At 38.9% G+C, this 17,636-nt stretch overlaps 1 protein-coding gene across 1 annotated transcript; it reads left to right on the top strand.

Annotated features, from left to right (window-relative positions):
• Window positions 1-12,031: 12,031 nt before the first annotated feature.
• On the top strand, window positions 12,032-12,964 carry LOC114108454 (olfactory receptor 14C36-like). Its single transcript, XM_027956085.2, has one exon. It carries the CDS (start codon window positions 12,032-12,034, stop codon window positions 12,962-12,964), a length of 933 nt encoding a protein of 310 aa, XP_027811886.2.
• Window positions 12,965-17,636: the final 4,672 nt, after the last annotated feature.

The raw sequence follows: 17,636 nt of genomic DNA, 5'->3' as shown, positions 1-17,636 counted from the left end.
ACCACAGGGTAAAAATAGAAGTTTAGGAGAATGTCAGCTGTGGGTATGAAGACCTTACTCTGATCTGTTGAAGAAGGAAAAAGAGCCCCAGTGAGAACAGGAACAGGTTCCTGTTTGATGGTGTGTTACCATGAGACAGACTCATGTCCTGGGGAGCAGCAGGGAGAGTAGCCAGGTGTAGTCAGGTCACCTCAGTTTACTGTAACACCAGACCTGTGAGCTTTGAATGGGAAAGTGTTGTGGAGAACTTTCCTCATCAGAATTTTTTTTGATGTTCATGAGAATAAATACTCTAACATTATGAATTACTTCGAACCTAAAATTTTTTTTGAATTATGATTTGAATTATTAATGTGGGAAAAAGGAGAAAATAATTTGGACAATTACATTAATGAAATAAAATGAATGTGACAAAAATGGAGAACAAAATGAATGCATGGTGACACACAAGGTCATGGGGAAGAGGAGGTGGGCCACCCTGGAAGTGCTCTGCATGGAGTCTCAGGAGGTCAGGGAGGCCTGATGGGGAGCTGAGGACAAGCCCTGCAGATCACACCCAGACCCTGGGCTGCAGACCTCCACACCTGCACTGGGAAGTGCACTCTGCTCAGAAATGATTAAAGATATCATAAAACCAAGAGTGTCCTTCCTCTGCAGGGAAAACTACTAAAAAGTACAAGAAAACACATTGGGCATGAATGGGTAAACTAACTGTATTATTTTTCAAATATGTTTCAGTTGTCTATAAATATTTATATTTTATTTATTTTTTATTCATATGCAGGGCTAAGAATCCATCCCAGTGGCTCACACATGCTATTAAAGTGCTCTACCACTGAGAAACAGACCCAGGCTCAACCACTTGTATTAATCATATTTTTGCTTCCTCTCTCTCATCTGTTTATCTTCTCAGACAACCAGAATATCCACTCTATGTCCAATTTCACCATGGGTACTGAATTTCTCCCACTGGACTCACCTGATATCTGTAATCTGAGTTTTCTTTTTTTTTTCACAGTATTCCCACTGACCTGCCTTGTTAGGGAAACTATTTTCATCACTGTCCCCAATGTCTGTGTCAACTCTCTCAGGAGCATCAGGGCAATTTCAGTGGCTGGCTGTTCAACACAGATTTACCTGGTCATTTTCTGTACATGTGTTGAACTCCTGTTTTTCAACATCATGGCCTGGGACCACTATGTGGCCATCTGCCAGTCCTCCATTACCCTCTCATCATGAACCCTCAGTTTTGTGTCCACATGACCCTAGCTTTTCTGCTCAATTGTATGCTGTATGAAGGTATGCACACTGGGAATCTATTCTGGCTGTCCTTCTGTCAGTGAAACGTGGTCCTTCAGTTCTTCTGTGACGGCCCCTCTCTGCTGAGACTCTCCTGTTCTGATACCACCAGCAGCATGGTCCTTCTTCTTGTCTCTATTGCATATTTTATGCTGGGCTGAAATTTCCACCAGAGCCCCAGGGAAGGCCTACTCCACCTGCACCCCTCACATTCTCATGGTGTCCCTCTTCCTCAGTTCCATCACAGGTGTGTACCTGAGGTCCTCAGCAACCTCTGACACCCTCCAGGACCTGGATCTCTCTGCCTTTTACACAATCATTCCTCCCTTCCTGAATCCTCTCATCTATAGTCTCAGGAACAAAGAGGTAAAGGAAGCTGTAAGGAGACTTATGCCAAGACAGTTATTCTCAGGGAAATGCTAAAGATGTGCTTCAGCATCATCCTTATTTTACTGATTATAGTTCATAATTGGATAAAGCTCTTCATATCTGGGCTTTCCATTTTACACGAATATCCTAGTATCAACTTATTAAGACCAAGTATAGAAAAATTTACCATAATAGTTATGTGATTTATACTTTTATATCTATCCTTCATAAAATGACACTAGGTTCAGCTATAGAAAAAGATAAGGCAGTAATATATTTAAAAGTTACACAATATGTCAGTGAACATGCTGAGTTAAGTAAATAGCTTTACACATTTTGACAATAATATATTTTCTCACAGTCACATATAAAATGATTAAAAATCAGAGTAAAATTTGTTTTGTCTCTGTGCTCCTCTTCATGTGAAAGGGTGCAAAAGTATAAGTTCAAATGAAAACTCTTGAGTGAGCAGCCAGGAGATCACTTTAGGCTCAACAGCATTGTCCAGTGACCACTGAGCAGGACTGTGGTGCATGGTGAACATGAGTCTGATCATGCACAGGAGTGTGCCTGGAGCAGACAGGCTGCTTTTGGTTGCAGGGATCATTATTGCTCCAGCCTGTCCTCTAGAAAACCTTGTTTTCACACTGTGCTTGCTAAAACTCAGGGCTCAATGCATCCCTCAATTAAAGCAGCCCACAGGACAACTGGATTTGCTCCAGCGCTGAGTACAGGGTTCTCACTTCCATAAAAGCCATCTGCATAGGAGAGCCAGGCCCCCACCTCACATGCCCACCTTGACCTGTGCACTATGAATGAGATTGATGAGTGTCATGTGATCAGAAGTCTGCAGCTAGCTCTATCCTGGAAAATGGGGCTCACTTCTTTGGCTTGTGGGGTTTGGGAGGAAAAATAATTACAATAGTAAATGACAGACCAAGGCCAAGATCAAGCAGGAGTCCACTGTAGGCTATAGTGCTCCTTTCCCTCCATGGCCTACAAGGCGGTCAGTACTGTAAACACTGGACTCCTAGAGGGCTCCAAGAAGCTGATGCCCATTTGTTATGGTTTGAATGCGGTGTCCCCTGAGAGCTAAGTTGTGAGACAATGTAAGAAGTTTCCAAGAGGCACTGATTGGGTTGTAAGGGTATTAACCCAATCAGTGATTTAATCCTCTGATGAGGATTAACTGAGTGGTAACTGAAGTGGTGGGGTGTGGCTGGGGGAGGAGATGGAAATTAGAGCATGGATTTGGTGTCTATATTTGTATGTGGAGAGTGGAGTCTCTCTCTGCCTCCTGATCACTGTGATGTGAGCTTCTTCCCCCCACCACACTCTCACACCATGTTTAGCCTCACTTGGGCCTTGAGGATTGACCCTGGCCTTATATAGACTAAAAGCTCTGAACTGTGAGCCCTCACATAAACTATAATTGTGTGTGGTTGAGTCCTTTAATCACAGCCAAAAAGAAAAAAAGAAGAAAGAAAGAAAGGAAGGAAGAAAGAAAGAAAAATCTGACTAAAACACTATTCTTTATTATTGATAACTTTCTTTCCTGATTCCCTAATCATTCCTTTTCATAGATATAAAAAACAGAGGTGTGCTTTTTATCTTGCATCCCTCACCTGGGAGAACACAGATAGACATGAAGAGAAGGTGACCACCCATGTCTCCCTTTCTCCATGAAACTTAAACTTTCTCCATTAAGCTGTCTCTAGACAGTTGACTTGATTTTATTTCATAACACTTTTTATATTCTTGTACTCATGCCCCAGATATTCAGAAAGGTTATACTAGAAGTGGTAATATAAATTTTTAAATAAATAAAACAAAAAACAAAGACCAGTCCACCATAAGATCATTTTTGTTTTTACAAGCTACATTGTTCTGAGCACCAGTGCCAGGTCCTGCTCTCCACATATCAGGTGGGATATTCATAAGGCATGGAGGTTGCTGGCCTTGGCCCAGGTTCTGCTGAAGATCATGAGTGAGACAGGGGGTCGATGCTCTCTGGTCACTCTCTGACTGTCCTTCAGCGGGCTTACCACTGTGGCTCATCATAATCAGTGTTCCTTCCATGTGCTGGGTCCTGGGCCACAGACAGTGTGGTCTGTACACCTACAATTATAATAGGTAAAACATACCTTAGTTACATTTTATACTTTTTAAGATATCCATTAATCTATCCACCAGTTGCCAAGTCAAATACTGACTTCTATTCCTGGACATTTTCCATCCTTTCATAGTCCATGGGAGCTCAAGTTAAATAATCCTGTAGACATAGTAATTAATGTTGTCTCCATTGCAGTGAAGTCCTTAACATTGCACTCTTTTACTAGCCTGTGAACACCCTGGGTACATCCAGTGACATGTCTGCTCATTTAGTTCTCCAATTTTAGAGACATTTTGGCCTGAAGACAAGGTGACCATCATTCTTGGTGCCTGTAGAGATATGATCTTTGTACTTTGTCTATTTGGCTGGTTTAACACACATTTTTTTTTTCTTTAAAATAGGTACAAGGTATGGGATTAGTAGCTAGGACAATGAAGAAAATGCCAGAACAAGAAAAGAAGACCTCAATACAATATCCCTGACAAGAACATAGGCAAACCTTCTCAATAAAATCTAGCCAAAAAATTCCACAGAACACCAAAACCAGAATAGACCATATTCATATGGTATCAATCCCAGCATGCAATAAAGCACTTACAGAAAATCCCCAACAAATCCTACAGTGGGTTAACAGAACAAAGGGCAATTCATCCATCAATAGGTCGATTTTGAAAATGCTGGTGTATACATATAATGGAACTTAATTCATCCATTCAAAAAATAAAATAGTGATAAATGCTACAATGTGGACTTTCTTTGAAAACATCAGGATGATTCAAATCATGAAAAATAGCACATATTTAATAATTCTAGTCATACAAAATAATCAGAACATATATATTCAAACATGGTGATTACACTTAGTGGTTTCCAAAGTAAAGATAAACAGGGACTATGTGCAATGGATTAGATGGTTCATTTAAAAAATTACAAATACTTGGGAACAAGAGGTAGTTGAAAGTCATACAGTTTTGTCATGTGGTAAATAATATGGAATTGGTAACCACAAACTGTTACGAATTTAACCTCATGACACATGAATTTCATCTCAATGATAAGAAATTTTGCTGCTGAACTGCAGACAGCCTTAGATGATTCCCACTTACAGGTTGAGGAGTGAGTGGGAGTTGCCCATCACCCTCAGTGTTAACTGATCACCATAAACACCCCTAACTCACACTGAGGTGAAGGAGGGCAGAGATGAAAACACACAGTGAGCACCACCAGTTTTTCCTCAGTGTTACTGGATTCTCAATGTGAATAAGCATGATGTCGAGCACAGAAGTTCCACTTTGCCATACACTGTCCAAGTGGAAAAATTAGCACACATTTCCTTATTTTAAGCACTACCAAGAGAACTACCAAATGGGAAAACTCCCAGCTTCCCCACTTGCAGAGGAAAGTACTTGCGGCAGCCCTTCTTCAAATAATTGCCATTAAAAATATGATAACTCTTCCTCATACTTGTTTTTCTGAACTTCATGCTACCTGATCCTGGTTTTATTTTGATTCCAAACTTTTGTTTTTATACCAAATTCTACATATACATTTGCACTCCTTCAAGGACAATGTAGTTCTGAACATTCTAAAATTATTGAGGTCAAACAATAGAAGCTAAAGCTTATTTCTTACTTTAAAAAAATCCAGGTTCCTAATGTAATAATATTTTGTAAATCTGCAGGAACACTCTGAGGATCCATGCAAGTTAGGTGGTGATTCATATATTTTATCACATCCAAAATCTAAAGTTTCATGAGACTGATCCATGAAAAAAATCAAGTCAAATTTGGAGAAGTGTTCAAGTTGTAGTTAAAGCAATATGCAAAAATGACATAAATTAAGCTCATGTGATTTAAACTACTTACTGGAGAATTTACTAAATTCTTCTTATGAAACTAAAACAGTACATTGTTTAGTAGGAAAAAGAGAACAGAAATGAAGAAAATATATCTGTAGTTCTCTGCCAGCTTCCAGATCTTGAACACATGTTTATTTTTCCATCTTATATTTGACAAAAGTTTGTAGGGGTAGTCAGCAAGGACCCCTGGAGTGCCTGGAAGACAGAATTGAAGAGTGAGAAGCTGCATGATTTTCCATATGGATTTGTCTCATGACCCATCACCTTCTAAATTTGTCAAATTGTATTATTTTATAATTTCTATCATGGTAAACAGATTACTTAAAAAATACCAATATATTTCTTCTTTCCAAAATGTCACCAACTGAAGCAACTGAGGCCCTATTGGTGTCATCAGTAATGTTTGTTGACAGATTACTGCTGTAAAGAGATCTTACCTTTCAAGTGCACAGGGCAGTGGGCTTGCATGACCTCCCACCAGACTGCACTGTGTGTGCTAAGGAAGTGTGGAAAGGGCAGAGCCTGTTTGGGAGAGACTTCTTTGTAAACCAGTATTATACAGAAAGCCAGTTCACGTGAGTGGTCAGTCAACAAAGCTACCAGGTTTATTAACCACTGTGCAGGAAGTCATGCATTTGCACCTAAAAAAATACAAAGATGAATGATACAAGGCCCCAAATTAATAAATTTCCACAGACTGATCTCCAATGCTACACAAAAGTAGGGAAAAAATTAAGATTATTCAGCAGTTTCCAGAGAAAAGATTGCATTTGGACCTCCTCTAAAGACCAGTACAAAGTAAATGGGTAAAATTAAACCATTATGTCACAGTAGAAAAGGGCTCTATAAACAAGTTCCAGGATATTCTGTGAACAAGAACATCACTCAGGCTTGAGCTTTAGGTTTGTGTCATGGAGAAATGGGGGTATATGACAAGAAACAGATTCCAGGTAGACTGAGTAGGACCACTTGAACTTCACCCACACTGTGCAATTAGCTGCACCCTACCTGTGTCTGGCCACCCACCATCTCTCTGGGAGACACAAAAATTTCCAGAGGAGCCCAGGAAGGCTCAGCAGGAAGGTCATGTTACTAAGGGTGACTGTGTTTAACCTATCAAGATGCTGAGGAGGACCCAGGATGACAGAGGCCTGAGGAGATTATGATGGAAGTGACCTTGGATTGAAGTGATCTAAGCTCTTACAGAAATGTTGAACTATGAGCAAAATCTTTCTTTCAGTGTATTTGTTCAGTATCTTTTTGTATAATTATGATACTGTGAATAAAAAATATAGGACTGGGTTTGTGATTCAGTGACAGAGTGCTTGCCTCGCACATGTGAGGCATTGGGTTCAATCTCAGCAAAACATAAAAAGGAATAAACAAAATAATAATATTGAAAATAAAAGGAAAGTAAGAAATATAATAGAAGATGTCAACAAGACTAAGGCAAATTAATTTTTAGACAGAATAATCTTTAACTTCATGGTGCTGAACATGAAATAAAAACACAACAGGGTAAAAATAGAAGTTTAGGAGAATGTCATCTGGAGGCTATGAGGACCTTACTCTGATCTGTTGAAGAAGAAAAGAGAGTCCCTGTGGGAATAGGAACAGGTGCCTCTCTGATAGTGTGTGACCATGAGACAGCACCACTCATGTTCTGGGGAGTGAGCAGGGAGAGAAGGGGACTGCAGAGAAGCCAGGTGCAGTCAGGTCACCTCAGTTTACTGTAACACCAGAGCTGAGATCTCAGAATGGGAAAGTTTAGTGGATAACTTTCCTCATGAGAAATTTATTTTCATGTTCATGAGAATAAATAGTACAACATTCTGAATTATTTCCTACCTATTTTTTTTTAATTTTGATTTGAATTATTAATGTAGAAAAAATGAGAAAATACTTTGGATGGTAACATTAATGAAATAAAATGAAGGTGACTAAAATGGAGAACAAAAGGAATGCATGGTGACCCACATGGTCATGAAGAAGAGGAGGTGGGCCACCCTAGAAGTGCTCTGCATGGAGTAAAGAGAGCCCCTGTGTTCTGCAACTGGCAAGGCCAAAGGGCAGGAATTACCAGTCCTTTTGGAAATATTGTTTTACACTCAAGAGTCCTAACTGCTTCATGAGGAATTACAGATGGAGTTGTTTTCTCAGCTGGTTTTATATTTCCTCTACACCATCCATTCTTTCGACAGCCCTACTAAGTCCTTTTAGAATAAGAAAGTTTATGTTCTACAGTGGATATTGATGCATGTAACTTGCTTTTGATTTTTATGGGGGCTCACAATGAAGATTTTACCTTCAGTTTTAGGTGAGATTTTTGGCTAAAACTTTAGGATAAAGCTGGAATTTATTAGACTATCAGACACTTGGAGATGGGCTAAATTCATTTTGCATTGTGAAATGGACATGAGTTTTGGAGATCTGTGGTTGAAACATTATGAATGGGATGTGAGATGTCTCAAAAAGTTCCTGAATTGAGGCAGGAATTTTCTTCTTTCTTTCTTTCTTTCTTTCTTTCTTTCTTTCTTTCTTTCTTTCTTCGTCCTTTTGCATTCCTGAGTGTTTTTATCAGTGATATAAAATCTTGTTTTCACACAAGAATTTTTTGAATCAAATGGGGTATAATATCTCATTTTTCCAAGTGTACAGGTTGCAGAATCACATTGATTATATAGACATGTATAAACATTCAGCAATACTAGTGTCTATTTATTCTGCTGCCCGTTTTATCAGGCAGGAATTTTCAAAGGTAGAATGATTGGATTATGAGAGCTGCAACCTAATCAATCCATCTTAATTTGAACAAATTGACTGGGTGTTAGCTTTAGGCATTTGGACATTGGTTGATTAGGTGGACCACTGGGATTAATCCCTGATAGCTTTCCTCTAACCCTAACCCTCTTTCCCCTTCCCTGTCTTTGCCTACCTGGAGCCATATTCTGAGCATCTTTCATCTGCTGTGGTGGTCCTCAGTGTGCCACCACCATGGGCACAAAATCATGAAATTGGATGAAGATAGACTAAATCTCTGAATCCCTGAGACATAATATGCTTTCCCAAATCTGGGAAAGATTTTTTTTTTTTTTTATTGTGGGTGTGTTGTTTTTAAAACCACATATTTTGGTCACAGCCATGCAAATCTGACACAGTTATTCATCATAATCACATAGAGTGCAGAGTGTACAACAGAGATGACCAAATGGCCAAAATTATGATAAACAATAAATAAGTCACATTATATTACCAGACTGAGGTGAAATAAGTCCACAGATGGACGTGCTGATTTAAAGATCTGTGGAATATACATGTAACAGAATGACGTTCATCCTAAGGAATGAACATACGATGCCTGTACAAGGTGGACTGATTTTGAAAAAGTTAGGTAAGTCAAGTCAGAACATATATTGAATGATTTTATTTATATGAAATTTCTCAAATATATAATTTCAAAAGTACAGAATATACTTAGAGTTTTCTAGTGTCTGAAAGACCATGTGTAACAGATTAGATGGTTCATTTGAAGTAATGAAAGTATCTGGGAACAAGTTGTAGTTGGATGTTTTACAACTTGGTAATGTAGTAAATATCACTACATTTATAAGCATGAACTGTCACAAAGGTAAACTTTGTGTCATGTGAATTTCATGTCAATGAGAAGAAATTTTTCTGCTGAACTTCAGATAGAGTGAGATGTTTCCAACTTACAAGTGAGAGTTGCTCAATTGCCTTAAAGTTGCCTGTTCCATACAAGCACCCTTAATTCATAATGAGGAGAGGAGGGCAGAGATGAAAACACACAGGGAGAACCATCAGTCTTTTCAGTGTTAATCACTTCTCAGTAATGACTGACAGCAATGTGCACCAGAGCAGTTCCACTGTCCATGCTGGCACATGGCCAGGTCCTCTCTCCTGGGCTCTGCAGGTGCTGTTGCCTGGTGGTGTGTGCAGGCCTCCTACTGTCTCTGCAGGCTGAGCTCTGTGCTCCTGGGGGCCCCGCTCCCACTGGCCAGGCCCCAGATTCACATAAAGCAGAGGTGACTGAGCTCCCCACATCCCACATGGCACTAGGCTGACTGGACAGATTCACCCTGGCTGCAGACACCATTGATGGGAGAAGCAAGGGGAGACACAGTTCTGTTCCATGTTTACAACAAGTGACACTCAGGAGTGAGTAATAAGCAGTTAGAGTTTAAATGCATCTGAACTTCACTTTTATTCTGTTCAGCAAATTATAATGTCATCCAAAGTGTCAGCTAGTCCAGGAAAAGGTTTCTTAATTCTGAGAAGAACACAGCAAGCGTGAAGAGTCCTTAAAACTGCACTATGGTTTTGAGTGATTGCCACTGCTCCAATAGGAACACAGGGACCTTGGGGACATCTGAACTGTATATGCTAATATAGTGTGTGAAAATTTTTCATCTGATTCTGGATGGTTTAAAATTCTTTTCTTCAGATTACTATTACTTATAGTATACTTGCAAAGTTCACAAAATTTCAGAGAAAAACAAACACATTCACATTAAGATAACAAGAACAAAATGCAAAATATGGTATAGGATATGTAGATAGATAGGAATGCTTTTATACAACTGATAAACATGCACATATGTCAATAACTGTGGGAAATAAGATATTTAATGTATAATACAATTTTCATTGAAATATTTTAAACATTAATCTCACCCCTTTCTTTTGTTCACAAATACATTTTTTCACTTATTCAGTTTGTTACATATTTTTTTGGGGTTTCAGGGATTGAACCCAGGGGTGCTTAACCACTGAGCCACATCCCAGCACTTTTGATTATTTATTCTGAGACACAGTCTTGACAAGTTGGGAGGCTAGCTTTGAGTTTACCATCCTCCTCTCTCAGCCTCCTGAGCTGCTGGATTACAAGCATGTGTCACTGTGCCCAAATTTTCAATTGTATTCTTAACATTTTTTACTGAGTATATGTTCAGTATGACTATAAGGATGTGTGTGTCTAGTGGTATCAATATAAATATTAAGTTGTGCAACATTTTGGAAGCATATTTTAATTTTCAGATTATATGTACCTCAGCATTCCTCAATGGTTTATCAAAGACACTAATCAATTTCCTAATATGGAAATGTAATTTAGAAATAATTAATTCTTGGATCTTTCAAACCAAATATTTTTTAGCAGTTTTGAAATGGTCTATTTATCATATATTTAATTATTTGAAACACTATCAAGAGAAATGCAAAAAATAAAAACTCCTGGCTTTTCACTTCCAGAGAAAGCACCTGGGCAGTCCCTCTTCATGTTCCTCGAGTTAAAACATGCTAGTTCTCCTCACACACATTGTCCTGATTCTGTATAGACAAAAGAATCTTCAACTTCATGGTGCTGAACACAGAGTAAAAACACATTGAGGTTAAAAAAAAATAAAAGTTTAGGAGAATGCCACTCGGGTGGAATCTGGAGCTTTAAACACCTCACACTGATGTGTTGGAGAGAAAAAGAGAGCCCCAGTGGGAACAGGACCAGATCCCTGTCTGAGATTGTGTGGCCTGCATACAGTACCACCCCACCCTGGGGAGCACCAGGGAGAGTGGGGGACTTCAGGAGAGTCCAGGTGCAGTCAGATCCCCTCAGTTTACCACAGCACTGGACCTGAAGCCCTGGAATAGGAAAGTTTGAATACTTGAAATGCTTTTTTCATGAATAAAATTTTTTCATGTTCATGGAGATAAATACTCCTATATAATGAAGTGTTTCCTTTGAAAAATATTAGAAAATTGGGCTGGGGATGTAGCTCAAGGGGTAGCACGCTCACCTGGCATGCGCAGGGTGCCTGGTTTGATCCTCAGCACCACATACAAATAAAATAAAGATGTTGTGTACACCAAAATGAAAAAAATAAATATCAAAAAAATTCTCTCTTTCTCTCTCTTTAAAAAAAATTAGTAAGTTGTAAATCTTGAGAGACAACACAACAAATATTAGAAAATTAATGACAATAGGAATTATTAATTACACTTTTAATAAATTGTATTCATGGAAGAGAATAAAGGTAACTATATTATAGATCATTAAAAAAAGAAAAACATTGTCACATGCTCTGCATGGAGTCTCAGTAGGTCAGGGGAGGCCTGATGAGGAGCTGAGGACAAACCCTGCAGGTCAGGCCCAGACCCTGGGCTGCAGACCTCCACACATGCACTGGGAGGTGAACTCTGCTCAAAAATAAGTAAACATATCAGAAAAACAAGAGTGACCTTCCTCTGAAGGGAAAAAAACTGCAAAATACAAGAAAACATGGTATATATGAATATATAAAGTAATTGCATTAATTCTGGTGGTTTTTTTTTTTTCACTTTATCTCTTTATCTTCCCAGACAACCAGAATTTCCAGCAAATGGCTAATGCCACCATGGTAACTGAATTTCTCCTCTTGGGCTCTCCTGATGGCTGGGATCTGAGTTTCCTCTATTTCACAGTATTCCCAATGACCTACCTGGGTACCTTGTTAGGGAACCTTCTCATTGTCACTGTCACCACTGCTGACAAGCACCTGCACACACCCATGTACTTCTTCATCAGGAACCTGTCCATCTTGGACATGTGCTACATTTCCATCACTGTCCCCAATGCCTGTGTCAACTCTCTCACTGGCAACTGGGCCATTTCAGTGGCTGGCTGTGCAACACAGGTTTTCCTGGTCATTTTCTGCGCATGTGTTGAACTTCTGTTTCTCACCATCATGGCCTGGGACCGCTATGTGGCCATCTGCCAGCCCCTCCAGTACCCGCTCATCATGAATCCTCAGATTTCTGTCCGCATGACCCTGGCCACCCTGGTCAGTGGTCTGCTGTATGCAGGTGTGCACACTGGAAACACATTCTGGCTGTCCTTCTGTCACTCAAACGTGGTCCACCAGTTCTTCTGTGATGTCCCCTCTCTGATGAGGCTGTCTTGCTCTGACACCACCGGCAACATGGTCCTTTTTTTTGTCTCTGCTGTGGCAATTGGTGGTGGCTGCTTTACTCTTATTGCCATGTCATATTTTCGCATATTTTCTGCTGTGCTGAAATTTCCCACCAGAGCCCCAGGGAAGGCCTTCTCCACCTGCACCCCTCATATCCTCGTGGTGTCCGTCTTCTTTAGTTCTGGTGCAGGTGTATACTTGAGGTCCTCAGCAACCTCTGACACCCTCCAGGACATGGTTCTCTCTGCCTTTTATACCATGGTTCCTCCCTTCCTGAATCCTCTCATCTACAGTCTCAGGAACCAGCAGGTAAAGGATGCTGTGAGGAGCGTAATGGGAACACAGTTGTTCTCAGGGAAATGATAAAGATGCATTTCAGCCTTCCCTGTGTGATGATCTTAATCAGAGATCATGCTTTTCATAGCTGGGCTTCAGAAGTCATACTGCTTACTCTAAAGTCACCTTATTTGGTCCTGGGTACCTCAACTTATAAAATAATTTTTATTTTAATTTATGCCATCATTTCTACTTATTCTTCATAAAATGTATAATGTTAACAAATGCATCTTCAATGAATGAGTATAATTCAAGTTTTTTGCTATAAACATTTGAGATTATATTTATTTATGATTCATCAAATACTTTATAGTACTTCTATCAAGTAAACTCACAGATGTAAACCTTACAAATTAATCATGAAAACATCCTGAAATCATTTGATCATATTTAGTGATCTCATTTTAGTGATGTGTGAAATAAATATGGAAGGTCTCTGGTACATAATTGTGTCAATATAAATACATTGAAAATACACAAAAATCAAATCCTAAAGAAGTTATAACCAAAAGTGTAGAGGGAATCATAGTAACATTTCTTTCCTTCTGGAACTTAGAAAACGAGGAAAGTCCTTGTCCATGAAGTAAACAGAGGGCCATGGTTACCAACCCCTGTGTTCTGACAGTCAAATCCATGCCCTGGGCCATGGTGGCTGCCAGTCTTTTTTATGTCCATGATTGACTCAGAGATGGGGACCAAACCTTGGGGCTAAGTTGCATGAGCATTCAGATGGTTTCCTCCCCCTTGTAAATTAATTCTGTAATATTTAAGACATCTATCATGTCTGATAAAAATGAAATGACAGACACTAATTATCTGATCTAAGTGTCTCCCCTATGTCAACTGTCAACTTTGTATAAGTGTAATGTAAGCCTGTATCTGTACTTGTCTTCTAATGCCTTTTTGTAGTCTTTTATCCTCTCACACAGGTTATTTCTTTTGAAATATTTTAGTGGCCTAACTGGAATGTGTTTTGCTAGTTATTAATTGCAACTAACATATACTCACTGTCAACGTATCTAGAAATTTTAATATAACAAAATAAGAAAAAAAAGAGTTCATACATATTGCAGGAAATGCATCAAACTCCAAATTCCGAGAACACTAACACTAACTTCACTAATAAGAAAATAGTGGACAAAAATATAAATATATGTATTACCTAAGAAAATACAAAAGTCTAAATATATGTGATTATTGAATAAAAGCATTTCTTAAAATTTGCAGGCAAGGGAATACTTGTCGCAGGAACCAATGAGCACCCCAGACAATTAGCAGGAAGACTTGCCTTGCTGTCATGTGATCCAACCAGAACACAGACTCCATCCACTGTGTTCATGAAGACTGAGTATCACTGCTCCAGTGATCCCTGCTAGAGCTAAAGGGCCTTCAGAGCACCAAAGTTGAATTCTGCGACCTCCACCTTTACATGCATTTCCTCTGCAACTAGAACCTACTGAATCCTAATGAGTGGCATTCAAATTCTTACATGAGTTGAAGTGAAAAGTAAATTAAGTTTAACTTTAATGTATAAAGTTAGAAAAAATTAAATAGCATACACCAGTCCTATTGAGAGACATCCATCTTGGTGAAAGTCATTGGATGTTTAACTTGGGTTCTAAGATGTTTTATACCAAAAAAGCTGGTTGCAAAGGAGATGCAAATAACTAAATATTGGTACAAAGACTATATGGAATTCCATATCTGATGTCAAATTATGCAAACCCCTGAAGATAACTTCCCCAAGGGGGAAAAAAGAGAACATCAGTTAAAAATATATAATAGCAGCAGCTAATTATTAAGATATTTCTTTCACATATAAAATAAGGGATTGTTTTAATCTATTTTCTGTTGTTCTTCTCTGGGATTACCAAATTATTTAGAATACATTAAAGAATATAAAAATATGAAATATTATTTTGTGCTGAAATTCAGTCTAATGTTCTGAAAAGAGGCCATGACATGAAACATAAATTCCAATTTCAGTATCTGCACATCATATTTCAACCTAGTCATGTGAATTTTAACTGAATAAAACATTTGTGTGTACATATCTAAATCTGTATCAGAGTTGTCTCAGGTATATTAAACAGCTTATAACTTATTGCTTCATTTAATATCTACATTAAATCCGATATGAAAATAATCAATGTTAATGAAAAGATTTTCAGTTTTAAATTAATTTTTTAAAAAATAATTTCTCTCTCATATACATGGTCATTGAATCAAAAACAAAAACATAGCATTTCCCGGCACACCTCCTTTAAAATTCATTTATTTCACTGCCAATAGCCTTGCATCACAATGCATTAAATAAATATGGGAGCTTACTGATTCATTATCAATTTCCTACTTCTTTTTTTTTAGAGAGGGAGACAGAGATAAATTTTTAATATTTATTTTTTAGTTTTCGGTGGACACAACATCTTTATATTATTTTTATGTGGTGCTGAGGATTAAACCCAGGGCCTCGCTCATGCTAGGCAAGTGCTCTACCACTGAGCCCAGCCCCAGCCCCAGGCCCTTGACTCTGCTTTCTCAATAAGTACTTACAGGACCCCTCGGTTTGTTAGTGTATCTGGTGATGCAAAGCTGGAGTGTGGAATATGCCCAGGGATGGAAGTGACCAATTCAGATGTGCACTGGTGTTGGCTGAATCATCTGGGCAGATCCATAATTACATCAAGATCAATTCAAAGTTTTAGATGTTCTTCTAATTTTTGTAATTTTATGGATGCAAACTTCTTTTTTTTAATTTTTATTGTTGGTTGTTCAAAACATTACATAGTTCTTGATATATCATATTTCACACCTTGATTCAAGTGGGTTATGAACTCCCATTTTTACCCCGTATACAGATTGCAGAATCACATCAGTTACACATCCATTGATTTACATATTGCCATACTAGTGGAGGGGAGGGGAGATAGTAGAGGATAAGAAAGGCAGCAGAATACAACAGACACTAGTATGGCAATATGGATGCAAAATCTGTTGAAATAGTTGTTCAACATTTCAAAAATCAGAGATACACACCAACAGCAGAGAAGTAGAATCAGAGTCTGTGGTGCATCTGCACCTGGTCCAGCAGCCAATCATGCTCAAGTCAAAGACAGAAAGTTTCCTTTCTAATGTACCAACCAAAGTGGATTTCCTATGAGGAAAATTGCTTTTACTTTGATTTCAAGATACTGGTCCCAATGCAATGGCATGACAGGCCACAGACTTCTGTAGGACATAAGATTCCCAGTAAGACAGGATGTTCTTCCATCTTAGGAATCCTGTGTCATGTCCACATTTGCTCTGTCAAACTAACATGTGTCCAGCTCAGTCTACTCATCAGAGTGAACATTTTATGGTGTTTGGGGCATCAGTAGCACTTTCCCCCAATTTAGCAAGCCTTATTTAAACTTGGAATTGTATAGGTTCTAGGATAAAAGATGGGGTGCAGAACTTCCTTTCAGAAGTCAAATTGTTGATTTTTCAACTGGAAGTGAGCTTTTCTCCTCCCTTAGTCACATCTCTTATGATGACAGTGGAAAATGCAAGGCCAGTATCAGTCCTGGATGTTTTAAGTGTTGATTTGAATGTAAGAAGCAATCCCTGGGATCTACCCTGCCTAGTCTAAGAGCAGAAAGCAACATTTGCTCAGTGGCTTGGACCACATACCAGTCCCTGTGAAAATGCAAATAATTTATTTTTGGTAAAATACCTCTTTAGAATTGTGTAATTGCACAGTGTGAGCCTCACTTCTCAAAACTGGTGTTTTACTAGATGGAGAGATTTCAAGTAGAAAGATCAGCAAACTGAACTACAGAGAAGCATAAAACCACAACTAATGAGTTTACTGTGAGTTTCCCAGATGGAAGATTTGAATTTTGTATTCTGATATCCAGAGTCTCTCTCTAAGCCCCATTTTTGTGAAAATCTGGAGAAGTAGCTAAAATCTCCAGAAAGCCCATGTGTTATTTCAGCAGTCACACTCCATTCTGGCTTTTACTTACTGGGCCTTACAGAATTGTGGTCACTTCCACTTGGGGTATTTTCATCTAAAATGCTGTTCATTGTTTGAATGGAGTCAGGTAAAAAAATAAATAAATCACTACCACTTCTTAGTTACAAATGGATTTTGGTGGCACTCAAATAGAAATAAGAACAAGCACAACATTGGCTTGAAAGTTTTAAGCAAATTCTGAGTCAAATCAAACCACATGTGTCTTTTTCAGGGAGAAAGTAGGAATATTAAGGACAAGATGACAAGAGTGACAGGAAAGAAGGGCTCCAATTGGTAAAAACACCATAATGCATCCAAAGTCTTAAACAGGAGGGCAGCAAAGAAGAGAGCTCAGACATGAGAAAGAGCACTCAGCCAAGGAACTGTGATCGGCAACTTCAGCTTGACAGGGGCTGCCTGGTGTCCCAGGACCTGGGAAGGCTTCCCTCTGCATGGCAGGGAACACTGGCTCTGCATTGTCCTTTACAGAGGCCAGATTGAGTTCTCCTGCTTGGGCAGCCTGTAGTCTTTTCCAGGATGACTGCTTAGGTTTACGTCTGAGGGAGGAGTCCACAGGGCACACTTTCAGGATCTCACTGACTTGCTAGCTAACCACAGTTGATGAAGGCCCTTTTCAAATGGACCCAAAGTCCATGTTTCTCTGCATCCTCTTATAAAGCTGTAGTCTCTTACCTGTGGGGAGCA

The sequence above is a fragment of the Marmota flaviventris genome (genome assembly GCF_047511675.1).
Source record: "Marmota flaviventris isolate mMarFla1 chromosome 5 unlocalized genomic scaffold, mMarFla1.hap1 SUPER_5_unloc_2, whole genome shotgun sequence".
NCBI lineage: Eukaryota > Metazoa > Chordata > Mammalia > Rodentia > Sciuridae > Marmota > Marmota flaviventris.
Note: the sequence above shows the minus strand (reverse complement) of the source record. Positions and strands in the feature narration are given on the sequence as shown.